At 40.1% G+C, this 21,626-nt stretch overlaps 1 protein-coding gene across 1 annotated transcript; it reads right to left on the minus strand.

The window, feature by feature from the left end:
* Positions 1 to 17,104: 17,104 nt before the first annotated feature.
* Positions 17,105 to 18,220, minus strand: LOC149163088 (uncharacterized). Its single transcript, XM_089435341.1, has one exon. The coding sequence runs from the start codon at positions 18,218 to 18,220 to the stop codon at positions 17,105 to 17,107; it is 1,116 nt and encodes a 371-aa protein (XP_089291467.1).
* Between the last annotated feature and the right edge of the window lie 3,406 nt (positions 18,221 to 21,626).

The raw sequence follows: 21,626 nt of genomic DNA on the forward strand, positions 1-21,626 counted from the left end.
CATCCTGGGAAACCTTGCCTTGTCTTTTAGTACATATAACTTTAGCTTTACACACATCAGCCTACATGAAAACCTCAACTTTCCTGATATGTCAACATTTCATTAAAATCTGTCTCTGGTTAGATGAATTCAGTATAAGAAGACATATTAAAATATTGGGAGCAAAAACATCATCTACAGGGATTCTGAATTGATTAAGATATCATGATATCATCCCTGGATTTTGCATAAAATGGTGGAGAAACAAATTTTACGTATCAATACTTCACAGGTAAATATATTTTACAAATATAACTATATGAGGTAAGGCATTATCATTTATTCCCATATTTTAGTGAAAGGCCAAATCGTGCTCAAGGATGTTGTGCCTCATGTCCTGATCTAGGAGGATCTCGTCAGATTAGTTGCACAGGTTCAGTTCATCGTCAACATCGTTCTGTCATCGTCAGTGATGTGGTCATTGGGTTTGATGTCACATAGTGACAATTTGTTGTAAAAGGGTTTTGGTAACTTGATGTTCCAAGTCATGGAAAACTTGTATGCAAAACATTGTATTAAAAACAAAAAGACATAAGGTGGAAACCTAAGCCTACAAACCTAAACCCATTATTCAAAAAATGTATTAAAATGCATAAACCCTATGTTATACCCCTCTCGGCCTATATAACACATTGCAAAAACATTGTAATACAACCCACAGTCTTAACCACAACGAAACCGCGCGCACTGTAACCATGTGAACATAAGAAGTGTTATGGTTAACCGGACGGAGTTCAACCCGTGGCAGCTACTGTGGCGGGTTGTGACATGTGAACAAAAGGGAAGTAACCACAAAGTTATTGTAACGCAACAACTAAACCACGCATCGGGAATGAAACCGTCGGGCAGAGAATGTGCCATGTGATCAACGTGGTTACTGCGCCATTAGGGGTAGCCACCAGGTGTCCAACAATGGTTAGACCCTACTATTCACATGCTAACAATTAACTCCCTCCGCGCTTTATCCTGACCACCAACAGTTTTGCATTAATCCAAAGTTGGATTTGGGTTTTCGTTACAGTTTGTTTTAAAATTAATTCAAAGACCATGTATGGTATCCCTAGGTGGCAAACAGTGACAAGACCGAGAACATGAGAACATAATTGTAGCTCCTACTTTCAGTGTTCATTACAATCTTGGCTGGGAAGACCTCGGATGTATCTGCAACCCTTTAAAAGCAACTTTTTTGTTCATGAAGAAGGAGGAGTTATTTTTGAGTTTTGTATGCAGATTATGGAGGATATAGGCTATTTTGTTTTCAGTGTCACAGGAGCATCAGGAGTTGGAATTGGGAACTATGACAGGCGTTGGAAAGCTGGTTCAGAGAGATTTCTTATGAAAGTGACTAGAAGTGCCTATGTGCACATTCAGTTTGGTAAATTTTCTATGTAATCAACCTCTTCAGAATCAATCCTAATAAAGCGGTCGCCCATCTTGAAAGCAGACCTGGAGACGTAGTCCATCAGGGACGAACTCTGTAATCAATCTTGCTATCTAGTATCGATGTGTATTTTCTGTTTTCACTTATGTATTGCATATTACTTATGTTTTATCAACTGTCGTAAAGCCTTTCTTCTCAAGCAGTTCTCACGGTTTTAGCACTTTAAGTTAACAAGTATTTCACTGTTGGCATAATCATTTCTACTTCAGTTTTAAAATATGATCATTTCAGATCATATAATTTGGTATTAGAGCAGGTTTCATTTGTAGAATTTGTCAGTGAATGTTAACCAGGTCAGAGTCACAACGCGGAGAAGGAATCCTCGTGGAGATTAATCTAGATATTGGAGGGCGAAGAGTCGTTCATAAGTCAACCATGACAGGATCTGATGCAGGTGAAAATCCAGAAACTAGGATTAGCGAGGAATAGTTTCAGCAAGCATTCTTGACTATGCAGCAGATGTTGGGAAAAATCTACGAAGACAAGAAGGCGAGAGATACAACCTCTTCTTCAAAGACATCAAAGAAGGGCAAAGGTAAAGGCAAGGCTGATAAATCTCCTTCACCTCCATCATCCCCATCATCATCATCTTGTTCTTCTTCTTCTTCCAGTGCAGAATCTGAAACAGAAAAGAAACCTAAGAAAACCTCTCTTTTGAAACTTTATGTAAAATTTGAATTACCTATTTATGATGGTGAAATGAATCCTGAAAAGTTAGATAACTAGATTAAGCAGTTAGAAGTGTATTATCGTATTCAGAACATTTCTGATGATAAAATGAAAATTCAGTTAGCTACACTTAGCATGGGGGGAAAGCTTTAATCTGGTGGTAAATTAAAACTCAAATAGATGTAAAGCGAAAGGGAAAAGTCATCTCTTCATGGTCTAAGTTTTTAAAAGCTCTTAGGAAACAATTCTATCCTTTGGGATACATGCAGCAAATTGTTATTGATTGGCAACACTTGAGGCAAGGTAAAGGGCAGAATGTTCAGGAGTTCCTCAGGAGTTTAGAAAGAAAGCATTGGCGCTTGGTATTTCATTGGATACACGTGGAACTTTATTAAAATACATAGGTAGTTTACATTCATATTTACAACATACATTATTGATGTTTAATCTTGATGATTTTGATGAAGTGTGTGTTCAAGAAATACATGTTGAATCAGGTGGCAGACCATTCAAGTTTTCATAGAAACCATTTAGGCAATTGGAAATCAAGGATTCCAAAGACAACAAGAAGAAGGGAAATCTGAAGGGAAAGAGATCAACAAAAACTCAGAAGGAAGGTGAAAGACCTACTTGTACTCATTGCCAAAGGATCAGACATGATGAGTCCAAATGTTGGAAACTTCACCTAGAACTCAAACCAAAAAAGTTCCAGAAGAAGAAAGGTGAAAAGAAGGCCAATACAGCAATCCAACAAGATTTGGGCTCCGACTAAGGTGATGAAGGTAAAATAACCGCAATGGTTTCAATAGGTAAAACTTTTGATACTGGTTCAAGTTCTAACACTTCTATACCTTCTTCAAACCAAAATCATCTAAATGAGGATAAAAGGGTTGAACTATTTCACATAAGGATAAATTCTAAGAACACAAAGATAGATACATTATTTGACAGTGAATCACAGGTAAATTTAATATCTGAAGTTTTAGTTAAGAAATTAGGTTTGGAGACACATAATCATCCAAGACCATACTGTTACAGGGAAAAGTGTCTATTTAGAACTGCTCTATCCCACTAAGGTGTGACAGCTGCCTTAGAAACAAACAGAGAAAAACTACTTTTGTATTTCCTCTATGAACTATAGATAGAGAGGAATAGAAAGAACCAACCTGTGTCTTGCACTGATCCTTTGATCCAATCCCTCGCTTCTTTGATAGTCTCCAGCTACCTGCTCCCTTACTTGCCCAGCTTCACAAAGTACCTGTAAGATCACAGAAGAAGAACACTATACAAAGACATGGATCTATATTCATAAACAACTTAGGATCAGATTTAAGTTAACCATACAAATGTAACAAGCATCAATGATACAAAAGCATGGAGGAAAAACTCCAATAATTTTTATTGATAAACAAGAAAAGATCCAGGAGGAGTTACAACCGGTGGTTCTTGACCTAGCATCAACCTCCCAGCAAAGAAGCCCCTCTTCACCTCAAACAAAGCATAGATCACCCAATACTCTGATGCTTGTCTCAAAAACCAACAGCAATTCCTTACAATATGCAAAATTCCAGCCTCTGGATCTCTGGGATGAGGGATCCATATATAGATATGTGTAAGGAGGATGAGTCAGCTTGTGATTTGATTAGTGTCTTCTCTCTGTCAGTTCTTGCTTCCACTTGGAGACTGAGGGCCTCTTACTCATCTTTGGTCGAATTCAGTGAGGCAAGTGTCACAGGAGAAGATTCTGGAAGCTTCCATTGCCTCTCCACCTCGCAGAATGACACTGCCATTTGTCATTTCTCGCCCATCGCACCCTACAGAAGGAGTTTTGAAATGCAACGCACCCTCACAGTGTATTTAGGTGCAATGCAACACACTTAGCTAGTGGAGCAGCTGAAATGATCCTGTTTTGACCAATTCTGAGCAGTTTCTGGTGGAGAACTTCTGGGAGAAGCTGTAATCTGTTGACCTTGTTCCTTTAGGGGTTATAACAACACTTTTAGGGACTTAGGAGCCCTTGGTTTATGGACATTTCATGCTTGGAGTTGTAAGGCACAAAAATGTCTATAACACATACCCTCTAGGTTGGCTGAATAAAGAGACTCATATTAATGTCACAAAGCAGTGTTGATTAAAATTTTCCATAACAAATAACTACATTGATGAAGTGGATTTAGATGTGATTCCAACAGATATATGTGGAGTAGTGCTAGGAGGTCCTTATCTCTATGATCATGATGCAATGTTTTTTAGGAAAGAGCATAAATATCATCTTAAGGAAATCTAAATCCATGACTCCCCCTTTCCTAATCACATTTGAAATATTTAACATGAATGTACACAACTGCTTGGTAGACTGAGGTGCCTCGTCCATTGTGATGCCTTACGATGTTGCTAAAAGACTTCATGCGATACCTGAGAAAACTGGAACTCGAATCATGCAATTAGATAGGACAAATATGAAAGTGATTGGGGAATTGAAATATGTATTGATTCGGATGACTACTAACCCTCAATACACATAAGTAATAGATATAGTGATAGTCGATATATCCGAGGAATGCTCCTTAGTAGGGATTGGTCAACAAAACTGAATGGATACTTCTCAACTCATTGGTCCAATCTATTGCTGCCTTAGAAGGGGAAAGGTGATATGCTGAGAATGATCGGGAGAGAAACATGAAGTATGTAGTGATGGTGGTACATGGTCCCATTGAACTTGTAATGTTTACCACCTCTATCCTTAGGAATTATAGTTTCAATGTTTATGCCACAGAGACCTGTTTTGGGGAATTCCATGCAGAAACAGTTGAAGAAACTTTGAGATACACATAGTTGGAATTCCCTCCCATAATCTAACTGTTGAACTATCCTGTATTATAGTAGATGATAGGAATAATTTCTTAGATAGTAGTTTAATTGATGTAACGTTAAGCTCTAATTTTGGGACACTCTATTTTAATGGTTCTAACTGCCTTGAAGGTGCAAGTGCTAAGAGAATTCTTATGGACGCACAAGGGAACCAACATTCGATGGCCAACCGATTGGAGTCCACGTGCACCAACGAAACGAAAAAATACAGAGGCTTGCTACAGGGATTGAGAAGGGCCCTTGATATGACAGTGATAAATCTAAAAGCTTTTGGTGACTCACAGATAATCGTGGACCAGGTGAGGGAAAGGATACATCACAATTCACCAGACTTGGAAAGATACCAACATGAGGTATGGAGTTTAATTAACAGTTTTGATTCTTCTAATATCATACACATACCTCAATGGAAAAACCAAGATGCTGATCTGACAGCTGGTATGGCCGCAAAACATTTCCCTGATTTTAGATTGAAAAGGAATAAATGTTATATTGAATTGATTTTTAGACCATCCGTGCCTGATGACATCTCAAATTGGCAGGTGTTCGATGACGACAAGCTTATGAATGGGAATAAAGAGGAGGCTAAGCCCCACCAACAAAAGCTTCGTAAGGTGCATCCAAGCCTGGGACCGTTGGTGAAGAAAGAGTCAAACAAAATGTTGGATGCTAAAATCATCTTTCTGGTCAGACACGCCCCCTGGGTAGCCAATCTCGTGCGAGTAAGGAAGAAAATTGGAGATATCAGGTTGTATTTTGATTTCAGAAACCTGAACCAAGCATCACAAAAAGATAGCTACCCTGTCCCTTCTACAAAACACATTCTTTAGTGCGTTGTTGGGTCCAAAATGTTGTCCTCATTAGATATGTTTTTAGGATGTAATCGAGTATTGGTGTCTAACAGGGATTAGCGTAAGACAACATTCCAAAACTTGTGGATAAGCCCATTCCAAGTTATGGAAAAAATTGGTCAGGGAACTTACAAATTGAAAACTTCACAGGGAGAAACTAAAAAACTCCCTGTAATGGCCAGCATTTCAAAGGACACTTCTACTAGCCATCACACACTGGCTACCTCTTGATAGGATAGGATTCATTTTAGTTTTGCTGTTAGTTTAGTTGTATTTATGTCTTTTCCTTTTGTTTTCTGCAAAGTCTATTTTCTCATTGTTTTGAATCACAATCCTTTCAGCTAGCTGATTTTGGTTCTCTAGTCTCATTATACCTTTCAGGTTTTCCCTCATTCACCAAATTTAGACTTTCCCTCCCTCATTAACTTGCTGATGATTCTGCTCTTTCTAAACCCATCATTACCTTGCAAATCAAACAAATTTTCAATCAACCCATAAGAACTTGAAAATCAGCTGTGGAGTTTAAACCAAAGCCGCTCATTAACATTTGTTAAGAACTAGGTAAGATGTGTTGATAACCTAGATATCTGGAGCATGCGAGGGTGGCTTTATAAAGCAAAAAATGTGTAACTACAACTGGACTAGCATGGAGGAATGCTTCATTTTTAATAAATCCCACTCAGTCCTAGCATATACTTGCCTATAAGGTTTACAGTCATTCTCCATTGGTCCCATCGACTACACTAAATTGTCCAATACCTGTTACTCACAAGTAAACCTCCTTTCATGGGCTAAGCTCACTGTCATATACCCTATGGAAAATCCAATTGTGCTCTAGTCCTTGTGCCTGAAACTGGAAGGACTTATCTAAAAGAAATGAAATGTCAAGTCCTTGTGCCAATCTGGAAGGACAGGTTGTTTGGGAAGCCGATTAGAGTAAGGACTGTTGCTGGGCTTAGAGTACCGGTTGACACAGCAAGCCCAACCTTGCTTAAGTGGTTTTAAAATATGGCATGATCCATGACTGCACCCTATTCAATCAATGAAAATATAGGACTGAAATTTTCATATAAAGCGCAAGATGAACATGTCTACATCAAGCTTGATGAGCAATAAAGAGCTGAGGTACACACCTAAACAGGTATGGACAGACTAGTGATGGCCCTAAAGGGATTTTTGAAAGTGGGAAATAGGTAAAGGAAGGTCAATAAACCCCATAATACTGCCATTGGAGAATTCCTATCAAAATCATAGCAGCAAGTAGAAGCTATTTGTCTCTATCCCTCCTAAAGCAGTTAATGTTCAAGTGGAACCCATTCTTGTCCATCTATATAGTTTTCATTTCAAGCTTATCTTAACACCCTAATGTTTTATTGATCTGAAGGTTATTTGGAAATAGAGATAACTGGTTTGCCCAGCGGTTCGCCATTTGTTGTGGCCCCAACTAACACCCTATTAAAACATGCTCTGATAGCAAATTTTGAATGGGTCCCCTATAAGTCTGATCTATCATCTCTCCGAATGCTCTTTTTCATCCCAGTGATTTTAACTCTATGAAGAGCCAAATCTTCCACTCACAAATGGGTAAAGCCCTTTAACAAATCCCTCGCTTAAGCCCTTCAATCCTATGTTCATCAGGATTTGTTTAACCCCTCAAAACCCTCATCACATCATTATTCCCGTCGTGGCTTTTCATAGTGGAAATGCTAAAAAACATGCATATATCCTCCCTCTTTCGCTTATTCCATTCAATCTGGGCACATAATGCATGCCATAGGGCACCAAACCTGACGATGTTATCAACCACAATATATATATATATATATATATGTCAGGTCTGAAACCCTGTAGCATAAGGCAATCGGCCTAGACCCAAGGTTTATATATATATATGGCGTGCCAGTAGCCTCCAGACTCGTTGGCACTATTAACTGCATTATGTACATTATCGGGTCCGGCCCCAATCGCATATCGCATATCGGCGGGGCCTGGGCCTTGTACACAATACACGCAGTGATATGTAGGACCCTTTGAGCCTATCAAATATGGTATATATATTTTCAGGTCCGAAGCCCTGTCGCTTATCGCAATTAGTGAAGTCCTAGGCTTGTGCATATTATGATATGCGATATGCTAGACCTGACGTATTTATCGACTCCAATATATAACATTTAATGTCCGGCTTGAGCGATCGGGGCGGGATTTTCTTTGTTTTCCTATGTTTTCCGAATTTTCCGAAATAACAAAGAGATCGGGTTTTCAGTGTAGAAGGCGGGCCTGTGGAGTCCCGATAGTCTAATTGTGCATCGGGGAAGTGGAAGGCATGGGTACTATGACCCACGGAGGGGCCGATACCCGATTGTGATTAAAAGAAACCCTCGAAAACCATGGCAAGCCTATGGATCGAGCGGGAAATTGTGTGTTGACTGTGTTTTGGGAATAAATCCTTTTCATACTTGTTCCCGTAGTTTATAAAATTTAATGAAGGCAGTGTTTGTGTTTTATGCGAATATTTCTGTTATATTGTTCACAATCATAAAGCTAATGATAGCTATCTCTATAGGTGAGAAGTAAAGGATGCAGGAATGGATTCGAAAAGTCATGTATGCAGAAGTGTTGTGTTTGAAGGTCTGGCTTCAAGCGTTCCGGGTTGGAACCCCCACGCGTTGGCTGTACATTTCGAAAGCAAATCTGTCCCGGTTTTCATCATGGGAAGGCGATACACAGTCACCCTTTTTTCCAACATATGTACACTTCCTCATGAAATGAATCACTCCAATAGATATGCTTTCTACGCGTTAGCAGTTACGCTGACGGTCTTATCTCTGTATACTCGATTTTCATATCGAAAACAGTGGGGAAGATGACGAGGCCGGGTAGATCTAGAGTCAAGGGCTTTTGCATAAGTATTGCCTCCGAAGAGGAGAAGGGGCTTTTTGTTTGGATAAGAACAGTTTGGCTTTATTGTGAATAAGAAGGATTGTTTGGTCGAAGAAGAGGCCTTTAATTTATGATTTATTTTCCTTTTGCTTGGAGGTTTTTGAAGCAGGGTGTTGCTACTGGCATGAATATAAATGTGATTTGTGTTTATGCATATTGATGGCATACTGTTCATGATTAGTCCTATTTAATTGAATATGATTTAATTACATGGTTAACTTATGAGCAATCTCTGATTCAAAACCGTATTGAACACCAGTTGCTGGTTTATTTGTACCGAAAGGAATGTGTATTCCTATATGAGTAATCTGAGTGCAATTGAGCTCTAATACAACCTTGTTCATCTGTGAATTTAGTAATTGATTCTTTTGGACTTGGAATTATTTTATGGTGTTTAATCTCTTTTATTTTTCTCCAACAGACCTTGAGTTGTAAGCCCTAACAACCATTAGTGAAAATTTTAAAATGAAAAATGAAATTTTCAATGCAGTAAGGCCATCTACTTCTTAATTGTTGGAAATTAATCAAGCAATGCAATACTACCATAAAGGAAGGTCATTGTATGAACCTAAAAGTTCTTGTTGTATTTTTCCATCTTTTTATGATAGGTGACCCACGAATTGACATGTACGTGCTCTAGAAGCCCTACAAAAGCATTGCATCACATTCTGAATGACAATCCAAAATAATCACATTAAGGAAAAGTAGAGGCAGTAAACCCACCTAACCCTAAAGAAACTTTGTCAATGTATTTGAGACTGTCAAAATGTTAGCAAAAAATTAAAAACCTTAATAAGTATACACAACTCTACATCGAACATAGAGAATCCATGGAAATATCTATCATATATATATCATCCTATGCTAAAAATCTCCATTACACACACTCAGGAACCACTGTCATCCAATGTTGAATCCTCTCAGTAATTGAAGTGACTCCCAAAATAAACGCAAAGCACTACCCTGTTGATTACAAAAACAAATTAACTGAGAAACTACGTGTGGATAATTGTTTACTACACACCTGTACAATGATATGCTTCCAACTTCTGCAGGTATATCAACAAAAGAGGTAGAAAAACTCCATTTCAGTTGGTGACCATTAGAGCTTCAATGTGTACCAGATTTGGATAAAAGCATACCTAATAAGGTTCTTGTCTAGTTACAACAATTGGGCTCTGCACAATATGCTTCTCGTCTGTCTAGGAAAGGAATCCAAAGGGTGTGTCCTTGTTACTGGGGAGAAGGTTCATATGCTTTGTGGTTACAATGACAATGTAGCTCAATCTCCAGTTTGCCTTAGTAAAGACCAAATTTCTTGGCTTGACAGTCATAGTCACAACTCACACCTACGCTTGGAGGAATGACCCTAACTCTAAAGATGGACCGAGAAGGACATACATTAATGACAGTTCTAAAGAAGATAGTTGACTACTTCTTGGGTTGACTAGGATGAAAAACTATAGAGAATGAAGGATAGTTGAGATTACCAGGACTTATTCTCCCTGCTAGGCATTGGGTAAGCTTTTGGGTGATAACCTAAATATATTTTGTGGTATAATTAAGGTTGCACATATAAAATTAAAAAGACAAAATGGATGAAAAATGATACCATGAAAATAAAACAAAGTGGAAAGACTAAACGGATAAATAATGGTACCATGAGAAAACAAAACAAATAAATAATCACTATTGCAATAGTTACCAATATGACATCCTGGTAAACATTGCCTTTTCTTTTAGTACATATAACTTTAGCTTTACACACATCAGCCTACATGAAAACCTCAACTTTCCTGATATGTCAACATTTCATTAAAATCTGTCTCTGGTTAGATGAATTCAGTATAAGAAGACATATTAAAAGATTGGGAGAAAAAACATCATCTACATGGATTCTGAATTGATTAAGATATCATGATATCATCCCTGGATTTTGCATAAAATGGTGGAGAAACAAATTTTACATATCAATACTTCACAAGTAAATATATTTTACAAATATAACTATATGAGGTAAGGCATTATCATTTATTCCCATATTTTAGTGAAAGGCCAAATCGTGCTCAAGGATGTTGTGCCTCATGTCTTGATCTAGGAGGATCTTGTCAGATTAGTTGCACAGGTTCAGTTCATCGTCAGCATCGTTATGTCATCGTCAGTGATGTGTGGGTCAGTGATGTGGTCATTGGGTTTGATGTCACATAGTGACAATTTGTTGTAAAATGGTTTTGGTAACTTGATGTTCCAAGTCATGGAAAACTTGTATGCAAAACATTGTATTAAAAACAAAAAGACATAAGGTGGAAACCTAAGCCTACAAACCTAAACCCATTATTCAAAAAGTGTATTAAAATGCATAAACCCTATATTATACCCCTCTCAGCCTATATAACACATTGCAAAAACATTGTAATACAATCCACAGTCTTAACTGCAACGAAACCGCGCGCACTGTAACCATGTGAACATAAGAAGTGTTATGGTTAACCGGACGGAGTTCAACCTGCGGCAGCTATTGTGGCGGGTTGTGACATGTGAACAAAAGGGCAGTAACCACAAAGTTATTGTAACGCAACAACTAAACCACGCATCGGGAATGAAACCGTCTGGCAGAGAATGTGCCATATGATCAACGTGGTTACCACGCCATTAGGGGTAGCCACCATGTGTCCAATAGTGGTTAGACCCTACTATTCACATGGTAACAGTTAAATCCCTCCACGCTTTATCCTGCCCACCAACAGTTTTGCATTAATCCAAAGTTGGATTTGGGTTTTTCGTTACAGTTTGTTTTAAAATTAATTCAAAGACCATGTATGGTATCCCTAGGTGGCAAACAGTGACAAGACCGAGAACATGAGAACATAATTGCAGCTCCTACTTTCAGTGTTCATTACAATCTTGGCTGGGAAGACCTCAGATGTATATGCAACCCTTTAAAAGCAACTTTTTTGTTCATGAAGAAGGAGGAGTTATTTTTTAGTTTTGTATGCAGATTATGGAGGATATAGGCTATTTTGTTTTCAGTGTCACAGGAGCATCGGGAGTTGGAATTGGGAACTATGACAGGCGTTGGAAAGCTGGTTCAGAGAGATTTCTTATGAAAGTGACTAGAAGTGCCTATGTGCACATTCAATTTGGTAAATGTTCTATGTAATCAACCTCTTTAGAATCAATCCTAATAAAGCGGTCGCCCATCTTGAAAGCAGACCTGGAGACGTAGTCCATCAGGGACGAACTCTACAATCAATATTGCTATCTAGTATCGATGTGTATTTTCTATTTTCACTTATGTTTTGCATATTACTTATGTTTTATCAAATGTCGTAAAGCCTTTCTTCTCAAGCAGTTCTCACGGTTTTAGCACTCTAAGTTAACAAGTATTTCACAGTTGGCATAATCATTTCTACTTCAGTTTTAAAATATGATCATTTTAGATCATATAATTTGGTATTAGAGCAGGTTGCGTTTGTAGAATTTGTCAGTGAATGTTAACCAGGTCAAAGTCACAACGCGGAGAAGGAATGCTCGTGGAGATTAATCCAGATATCGGAGGGTGAAGAGTTGTTCAAAAGTCAACCATGACAGGATCTGATGCAGGTGAAAATCCAGAAACTAGGATTAGCGAGGAATAGTTTCAACAAGCATTCTTGACTATGTAGTAGATGTTGGGAGAACTCTATGAAGACAAGAAGGCGAGAGATGCAACCTCTTCTTCAAAGACATCGAAGAAGGGCAAAGGTAAAGGCAAGGCTGATAAACCTCCACCTCCATCATCTCCATCTTCTTCTTCTTCTTCTTCTTCTTTTTCCAGTGCAGAATCTGAAACAGAAAAAAAACCTTAGAAAACCTCTCTTTTGAAACTTGATGTAAAATTTGAATTACATATTTATGATGGTGAAATGAATCCTGAAAAGTTAGATAACTAGATTAAGCAGTTAGAAGTGTATTGTCGTATTCAGAACATTTCTGATGATAAAACGAAAATTCAGTTAGCTACACTTAGCATGGGGGTAAAAACTTTAATCTGGTGGTAAAGTAAAACTCAAATAGATGTAAAGCGAAAGGGAAAAGTCATCTCTTCATGGTCTAAGTTTTTAAAAGCTCTTAGGAAACAATTCTATCCTTTAGGATACATGTAGCAAGTTGTTATTGATTGGTAGCACTTGAGGCAAGGTAAAGGGCATAATATTCAGGAGTTACTCAGGAGTTCAGAAAGAAACAATTGGTGCTTGGTATTTCATTAGATACACGTGGAACTTTATTAAAATACATCGGTAGTTTACATTCATATTTACAACATACATTATTGATGTTTAATCTTGATGATTTTGATGAAGTGTGTGTTCAAGCCATACATTTTGAATCACGTGGCAGACCATTCAAGTTTTCACAGAAACCATTTAGGCAATTGGAAATCAAGGATTCCAAAGACAACAAGAAGAAGGGAAATATGAAGGGAAAGAGATCAACAAAAACTCAGAAGGAAGGTGAAAGACCTACTTGTACTCATTTCCAAAGGATCAGACATGATGAGTCCAAATGTTGGAAACTTCACCTAGAACTCAAACCAAAGAATTTCTAGAAGAAGAAAGGTGAAAAGAAGGCCAATACGGCAATCCAACAAGATTTGGGCTCTGACTCAGGTGATGAAGGTAAAATAACCACAATGGTTTCAATAGGTAAAACTTCTGATACTGGTTCAAGTTCTAACACTTCTATACCTTCTTCAAACCGAAATCATCTAAATGAGGATAAAAGGGTTGAACTATTTCACATAAGGATAAATTCTACGAACACAAAGATAGATACATTATTTGATAGTGAATCACAGGTAAATTTAATATCTGAAGATTTAGTTAAGAAATTGGGTTTGGAGACACATAATCATCCAAGACCATACTCTCTAGGTTGGCTGAATAAAGAGACTCATATTAATGTCACAAAGCAGTGTTGATTAAAATTTTCCATAACAAATAACTACATTGATGAAGTGGATTTAGATGTGATTCCAACAGATATATGTGGAGTAGTGCTAGGAGGTCCTTATCTCTATGATCATGATGCAGTGTTTTTTAGGAAAGAGCATAAATATCATCTTAAGAAATATGGGTTTTAGTTTATTGTCAGGGCACATAAACTTAAATCACACTTGGATTTAGTTTCAGTTTTTTTTTCCTGTGGAAAAAGTCATAATTTTCTATTTTAAAAGAGAAAATTACATTTTGTAGATGTTGAGCATATGCATAAGGTAAGGCAGAGCCTATCCAAAAAGGTAAAAGCAGTGTTATAGTACTCCACGCAGGGAGCAAGCTAATCAAAAAGCAAAATAAAACATTTTGATCTCTTCGCAGAGAGACATAGTTTTGTGATAAACAAGTGAAAGTATATATAAATATTTACATATGATCAAAATAAAAAATTTCTAACTCATATTGAGTCTTCAGTTATGCTTCTGGATCTATGAACGGCCTATGATAGTGCTGATAGGTAACACCGTCCTTGTCCTCTTGTATCATCCAAGTATCATCATCCCTGTGCGTTGCTTCCTTGGATAGGTGGTCGGCAGCTGAGTTGCGCTCCCTGTAAATGTGTTGACAAGCAAAAGAGTCAAAAGTTGAGATGAGTCTGTGAGTATCATCCAATATATGCCTTAATGAGTATGCATTGCAATGAGATTTTTTGTTTATCCAGTTGCATACTATTTTTGAGTCACCAAAGAGTTGGAGATTCGAGCACTGTTTGTTCAAGGCAAAATGTATGAGGTATTTGGCAGCTAAAAGCTCAGCATAGTTATTGGTTCCTCTACCCAAACCCATTTGTATTTTGAAGGAATGGGTTTCTGATAAGTGTAATATGGCTCCCCCCCCAACATCCTATCTCTTGTGCCGATCCATCGAAGTAAGCCCATGGCATGGAGGTATTGATGTTTTCCAACTTGATGATCCTATGAGACTGTTGTGTGCATTCGTCTGGGATAGAGTGATAGTCGGCTAAAATTCTAGATAGTATAGAGGGCCAGTATGGTTCCTTCTGCTGAAAAATAATTCGATTCCTGGCTATCCATATAGCCCAACAGATGAGTAGAGGTATATTCCTCTCCTTGCCAGTGGCTTCCTTCCACCAGTTGTTCCAAGCATCTTTTATGTTGTTGCCATGCCACCAACATGTTAAGGGGAGTGATGTAAGAAGGTTGTTCCATAGCTCTTGTGTGATGGGGCACTTCAGAAAGAGGTGGTCGGAGTCTTCGTAGCAATTCTTACAGAGGTAGCACCAGAAAGGGCCTAAGTAAGAACGCTTCATCAAGTTTGCACCAGTCAGGGCTTTGTTATGCTATATAGACCACATAAGAAACCTCGTTCTAGGGGCCGCCTTTAACTTCCACATAAGGTTCCACCAAGGCTCAGTGACTTGTGGCTTATAGGGTTCCATCAACACCAGATAACCTATCTTGGGTGCATATGTGCCGTGTTTGGCAGATGCCCATATAAGTTCATCATCCCCTTCTATGATTCTGATGTGGGCCTCTGTTAAAGCATTTAGGTAGTCTCACCACTCCTGGTGCCAGCACAGAGGGATGTTTAGTAAGGGTCTTGTTTTCCAGGCCTGTTGAGTCAAAGTGGTATGGGCATTGTCGGCAATGTGGTAGATGTGGGTGATGCCTTGTTCGACAAGATGTGATTTCAGCTCTGACAGACAACCTATGTGCATTACCACAACCAACCCAAGGGTCTTCCCCTATGCGTACCTAAGTTCCAGACCGGATTCTCCATGTCAATCCATTTCGTATAAGGCCCATGGCATTTATAACAACCTTCCATATGATGGATATGTTAGCTATAGTCCTTTGTGCTTGCCTAATCCAATCAAGTGGATTGGAAGGGGTTATATATTTAGAGACAGCCACCTTCATCCATAAGCTACGATTATTGAGCAGTTGCCATCCTAATTTCGCTGCCAAGGCTTTGGAGAAGATATCCAGTCTCTTGATCCCCCAGCCTCCCCACCACTTGGGCAGTGCAAGAGATTCCCATCTGGCCCATGCGAAGACTCTCCCGGGCTGTTTCCCCTTCCATAAGAATTGACAACAAATGTTTTGTAATCGAGCCAAAATTCCTCTAGGGATCCAGGCCAGCATCATCCAGTATACAGGTGTTGCTTCCAAGATGGCCTTGATTAGAACCAACCTACCTGCTCTGGACAAGTATTTGTGGTACCATATGTTTAGTCATTTTTCTACCTTGGTGATTAGCCATGTCCAATCGGCTATTTTGTACCCGTGTGGCTTTAATCGATAACCAAGGTACCTCAGTCCTTCCTCAAGTGGCAGAATAGTGAAGGCGAATCTCCTGAGTGCATATTGGATTTCATATTGGGAGCATCCTGTGACTGTGATAGTGGATTTTGCTTCATTCAGCACCATTCCCGTGGCCTTTTGGAATGTACCAAATGCATTATGGAGAGATGTGAGATCGCCTATGCCTCCATTAAGAAATATGAGGACATCATCAACAAAGAGAAAATGGGTCAATATGCAAGAATCAGTGATTTTGATTCCCATGATTCGCCCTTGCCTATGGTCCTCTCCAATGATTCTACTAAGACCCTCCATTATGAGTAGAAATAGGAGAGGGGATAGAGGGCATCCCTGCCTTATCCCTCGTTCCGCATGGAAAAAGGACGATGCCGAGCCATTGATGAGTACACTATAAGAAACATTGGTTATACAACACATGATCCACTTGATGAAGGTATAGGGAAAGCCCAAATGAGTTAACAAGATTCGGATGTATAGCTAGTTGACTCTATCGAAGGCTTTGGATAGGTATATTTTCATAATCATACCTTTTAATGTTTTGATCTATACAGAGTGAAGGAATTCCTGAGCAGTGCTTATCGCCTCGTGTTTTTGTCTGTTCTGTAGGAAGGTAAATTGTTTAGGGGAAATGTGCGAGGATAGGATGGGCCTTAGGTGGTTGGCGATGATTTTAGCAATGATCTTGTAGATGCAGTTACATAAGGATATGGGCCTAAAATCATCGAAAGTGGAGGGTTTATCAACTTTAGGGATGAGAGCTATGAATGTGGAGTTGAGGCCTTCCGACATCCTCCCACGTCTTCGATAGTCTTCTATGAGTCTTAACAGGTCTACCCCTACGATGTCAAAAAAGGCAATGTAAAATTCCACTGTCCATCCATCCGGCCCCGGGCTCTTATCCTTCTTGAGCCACTTCAGGGTTGCTTTGAGCTCATCTAGGGAGACTTCTCTTATGAGTTCTTGTTCTTCCTCCTAGTCTACGAATCTGGGGAAAAGCTGGGCAGTACGCATCACTTCAGCTAGAGTAGCAATAGGAGGAGCCTTGTATATATCTTTAAAATGTGTGTTTGCTAGAGCTACCAATTCGCGAAAGGATTGCATAGATTGTCCTTGTTCGTTTTTAAGCTCCCATATTGTATTGATTGCCTTCCTCCCGTTAGCATATTTATGGTAGAATTTGGTATTATCATCCCCTTCCTTGAGCCAGATTTCCCGGCTCCGTAGCCTCCAGCTCTCTTCTCTGTCCTTCAGGATTTGAGTCCTCCTATGCATTAGAGAGGCAATTTTATCCTTTTGTTCCTGGGAGTCAATAATTCCTCCGGTGCCCTCCTCGAAGGTGAAGATTTCCTCCTCTGCTGTTCTGAGTAGATGCTCTTCTTGTTCCCTTTTCCTATGAGCCCATGCTTTGGAAAGGGATTTCAACTCCTTCATATTATGGGTGAAGCCCTCCGCTATGTTCCCCTCAGTACCAGGTGGGTGAGCCTTCCAAAAATCAGCCACCATCCTCATATAATCAACATCCCTTAACCAAGTAGAGTTAAATTTAAAGGGAGCCTTTGGCTTATCAATGACATCCTGCAGTTCCAGGTAGATAGGTCTGTGATCAGATAGGCCTCCTGAACCAACCCATTGTCTGATACGGGTACCCCTGTTGACCAGAGATTCTTTAATGAGGAATCTGTCAAGCCTTCTAGCCAGACTAGCCTCACCAGTTCTATTATTCCTCCATGTGGGCTGGATTTTGGCTGAGGGGATGTCTATTAGATTGTGGTCCTCCAAAAGGTTCTCAAAGAATACTGACAGAGTATCCACCTGAGCTTGTTGGCCCCATGACTCCGCATACCCTATAGAAAAATTCAGATCCCCACCCAGAATTATGTTATCTTGCTGGAGGATTGATGAATTTAGCAGTTTCCTCCAGTATTCGGCCCTGTCTCGACAAGGGCCATATACATTGATGATTCTGTAGCCAGCTTCAAGAGAGGGTGAAAATATGTCTGCTCCCAAGTAACTGTGTCCCCCCCAAACACTAAGCATCTTGATGGAGCGGTTGCATATACCCAGGGCTACCCCTCCAGATCTACCCATGGCATCTAGCGAATGAAAGGACCAACCTGGGAGCCATGATTCAAGAAGGGGAGTGATGGAGCAGGCAGGACCTAGGGTTTCTTGGAGAAAAATGATATCTACAGCTTCCATAGCAATCAAACGTCTCAAGGCTAGTTTTTTCCTAGGGCTAGCCATCCCTCGGCAATTAAAGGAGAGCATCTTCATGGAGGGGGAAGATTTAGGGTTTGCTCTGCTCTAAGAACCCAGTCAATGGTTTTTTGTTTACCTGTGGCAATCTCCTCCCCTGCCTGATGCTTGGCTCTGGAGAGTGAGGAGGGGCGTCCCCGAGTTGGTTTAGGTAATGAAGGTGTAGAGTCGATACCGAAACCTACAGCGTCAAGGCCCTGTGAATGTAACCTTGAGCGGAGGGGATATCGGGGTTCAGTGTTGATAGGATGGTTGGATGTCGAGTGTAAAGGGGCCTCAGGAATGGATGGCTGAGAGATGGTGTATACAGGAGGAGGAGTCGTGATAGGGCAATGTTGATTGATAGGGGTCTGCTGGGAGGGCCAGGGGAAAGGATGGGATACCTGAGAGGGAGTAGTAGAGCAGTGGGGTACCTCCAGGGATCAGAAGCTCTAACTTGAAATTGAGAAGTAGAAGTACATAGAGATTCAGATGCATTAAAAGCAAGGGAGTGAGGAGGATTTGTCATACCCGTGGAAAATGCGTCCCCTATAGCCGCCCGAGCTCTCGTCAGAGGTGGAGAGGGTGGCCAAAGTGGAGCTTTCCCATGCTTCTTCTTTGCATCTTTCTTGAGTGCCTTGCCCTCCTCTGCCAGGGCCTGCTATGGCTAATCTTCAACCTCCATAGTGGTCTGAGACAGGTCCTGAGGGTTTGTATTGCCTGAATCTTTTTCAGATGTCCTTTGTCCCCCCTTGTTAATCAGGGGACAATCCCTATACACGTGGCCAACCTTGTGGCATCTTTGACATATGTAAGGCACTCCTTCATAATCCAGTAGCTATTTTTGAGAGTAAGGTGATATGTTCCTGCAAATCCCCTCTTGTGTCCATGTGCACCAGTATCCTGGCATAGGCCATCTTGCCTGTGGAAAGGTAGGACTTATCGAACTCCATATAAGTGCCGAGGGAGTTGCTAATGCGTCGAAAGATATCTTCAGACCAGAAGTGTAGTGGGAGCCCCGACAGTCTAATCCAGATTGGGCCAACCCCTATCTGCTCTGTTTCCGGGTCGAAAAGAGGTGTCCATCTCTTCAGAAGGACAGGCACGTGCTCAAAGTGCCAAAATGATGATAAGACCCAATTCATGTGGTCGGGCCTGGCAAACCTGAATGTGAACCAACCTCTCACAAAGGTCTGCACTGTGGGTAGATTGGCCAAGTGTTGTCCCCAGACCTCAGAGGCCCATAACTTTAAATGGGCCGTAGTATAGTTTTGACCTCGGATTCTTCCAACCAAAACCCTATCAGCGATATCCATAGTTTCCCCGAGCTGTATGTCCTCCTCGAGCCGAAGAATGATGTCTTTTGCTTTAGATCTGAAGCACCTGGATTTCTTGCGAGGCCTCGCTTCCGCAGATGAGTCCTCCCTACGAACAGAGCTATCCCCAAATACAGGAGGGTCCTCAGGTGGAGGGGAAGTACAGATGGTAGGGCGTCAGATAAGGGAGGGATGTTCGAGAAACTTCTGGATGGAGGGACAGAAGTATGCGGTGTGATTAGGGGCTCAGAGACAGCTATGGTAGATGAGTTGGGTAGTGTAAAGGTGTAACCAGAGGATGAAGGGAAGGAGGAAAGACCAACACAAGTATCCATAGGGTTAGGGTTAAGGAAACCCAAGGCAAACCCTAGCGAGGAAGGTGACGACGAGGGAGTGGAAAGGGATGGCCAGGTCAGGGGGTCGTCCGGTAGAATCACCGGGTGGTTCAAAGGCCCCGAGAATGGAGGTAGGCCGGCGATAGCTTCGTTCAACTCACAACGGGGTTGAGCCTTCCTTGGTTGAATGCGGGGTCGTCCAGATTGAGCCTTCCACTAGCGGTTCCTCCAAGTAGTCAACAAGATCGAGGTCCATAGCTGTCGGGGGGCACAGATCGCCAGCTGCTTGTGGTTAACCGTCAAGGTAGCAGCAAGAAGGGCGGGCGAAGGTGACCGGAGCCTAAACATCGGGCGTGGAGCAATCGGTTAAATGGCACAATAAAATGGTAAAAACCCTTGTTACGGTAAGAAAATACGAGGGGTATGGTAGAGCAGTCCTCCCATGCCAGTAGTCTACATGTTCCTGCTTTACTTTTCCAACTGCAAAATGGTACTACATACATGAGACTCTACTTGTATTTGCCCTCGCGCTCCATCTCAGGTCTCAAGTCTAAACAAGATTTAGTTTCAGTTAATCAAATGAAGAGATTAATAAGTTAAAGTAAGAAATATGTACTTAAAGGTTGTGAAAGAACAACATAAGGATCGACAAGATGTTTTTTCAGGTTGTGAATCTCAATTCAAAGATAGATTGGTTAAAGTGGTAGATTCTTTTCAAAATCTATTTAAGGAACCAAAAAATATTCCTCCTAAAAGAGAAATACAACATGAAATACAATTAATGTCAGATTCCCCTCTTCCTAATATCGGAATGTATCACCTATCAGTTATAGAGAACGAAGAAATAAAGAAACAAATACAAGAATTGATTGAAAAAGGTTTTATTTGACCTATTTCATCTCCATGTGGTTCACCCATATTTTTGGTTCCTAAGAAAGACAGGACATGGAGAGTGTGTGTTGACTTTAGGGCCGTAAACAAGATAACAATAAAAAACTGGTATCCTCTTCCTAGGATAGATGATTTAATTGATCAACTTAAAAATGCTGTCTATTTCACTAAGTTAGATTTAAGAAGTGGATATCATCAAATCCGCATAGCAGAAAATGACATCTAGAAGATTGCATTCAAAACTAGACAGGGACTATTTGAATTGTTGGTAATGCTTTTTGGTTTATGTAATGCACCATCAACTTTCATGTGGGTTATGAATGATGTTTTCTACCCATACATTGATAAATTTGTCATAATCTACTTAGATGACATTCTAATTTTCAGTTCCAGTATAGAAGAGCATGTTAAGCATGTTAAGCAGGTTTTCGAAGAATTGCACAGAGAAAAGTTGTACCTTAAACTTTCCAAAAGTGAGTTTGGGAAAACTTCTCTAAATTATCTTGGTTACATAGTTAGAGGTGGAAGTTTAAAAATGGGTCCAGCTGAAATCGATGTGATTGTTAAGTGGCCAAGACCATAGAATGTGACTGAAGTTAGAAGTTTTTTAGGTGCAATTCAGTATTGGAAAAAATTTATTGCTCTGTTTTCTTTGATTGCTTCACTGTTACATGCTTTAACAGGATCTAAAGTTCCCTTTTAGTGGGGAGGTAAACA

This window comes from Pinus tabuliformis, chromosome 5_2 (assembly GCF_031772625.1).
Source record: "Pinus tabuliformis cultivar Carrire ecotype Pingquan chromosome 5_2, CPIR1, whole genome shotgun sequence".
Classification (NCBI taxonomy): domain Eukaryota; kingdom Viridiplantae; phylum Streptophyta; class Pinopsida; order Pinales; family Pinaceae; genus Pinus; species Pinus tabuliformis.

What these genes read in the sequence shown, in the direction of transcription:
- LOC149163088 (XM_089435341.1), bottom strand. Translation starts at nt 18,220, where the DNA reads ATGGGTAGATCTGGAGGGGTAGCCCTGGGTATATGCAACCGCTCCATC.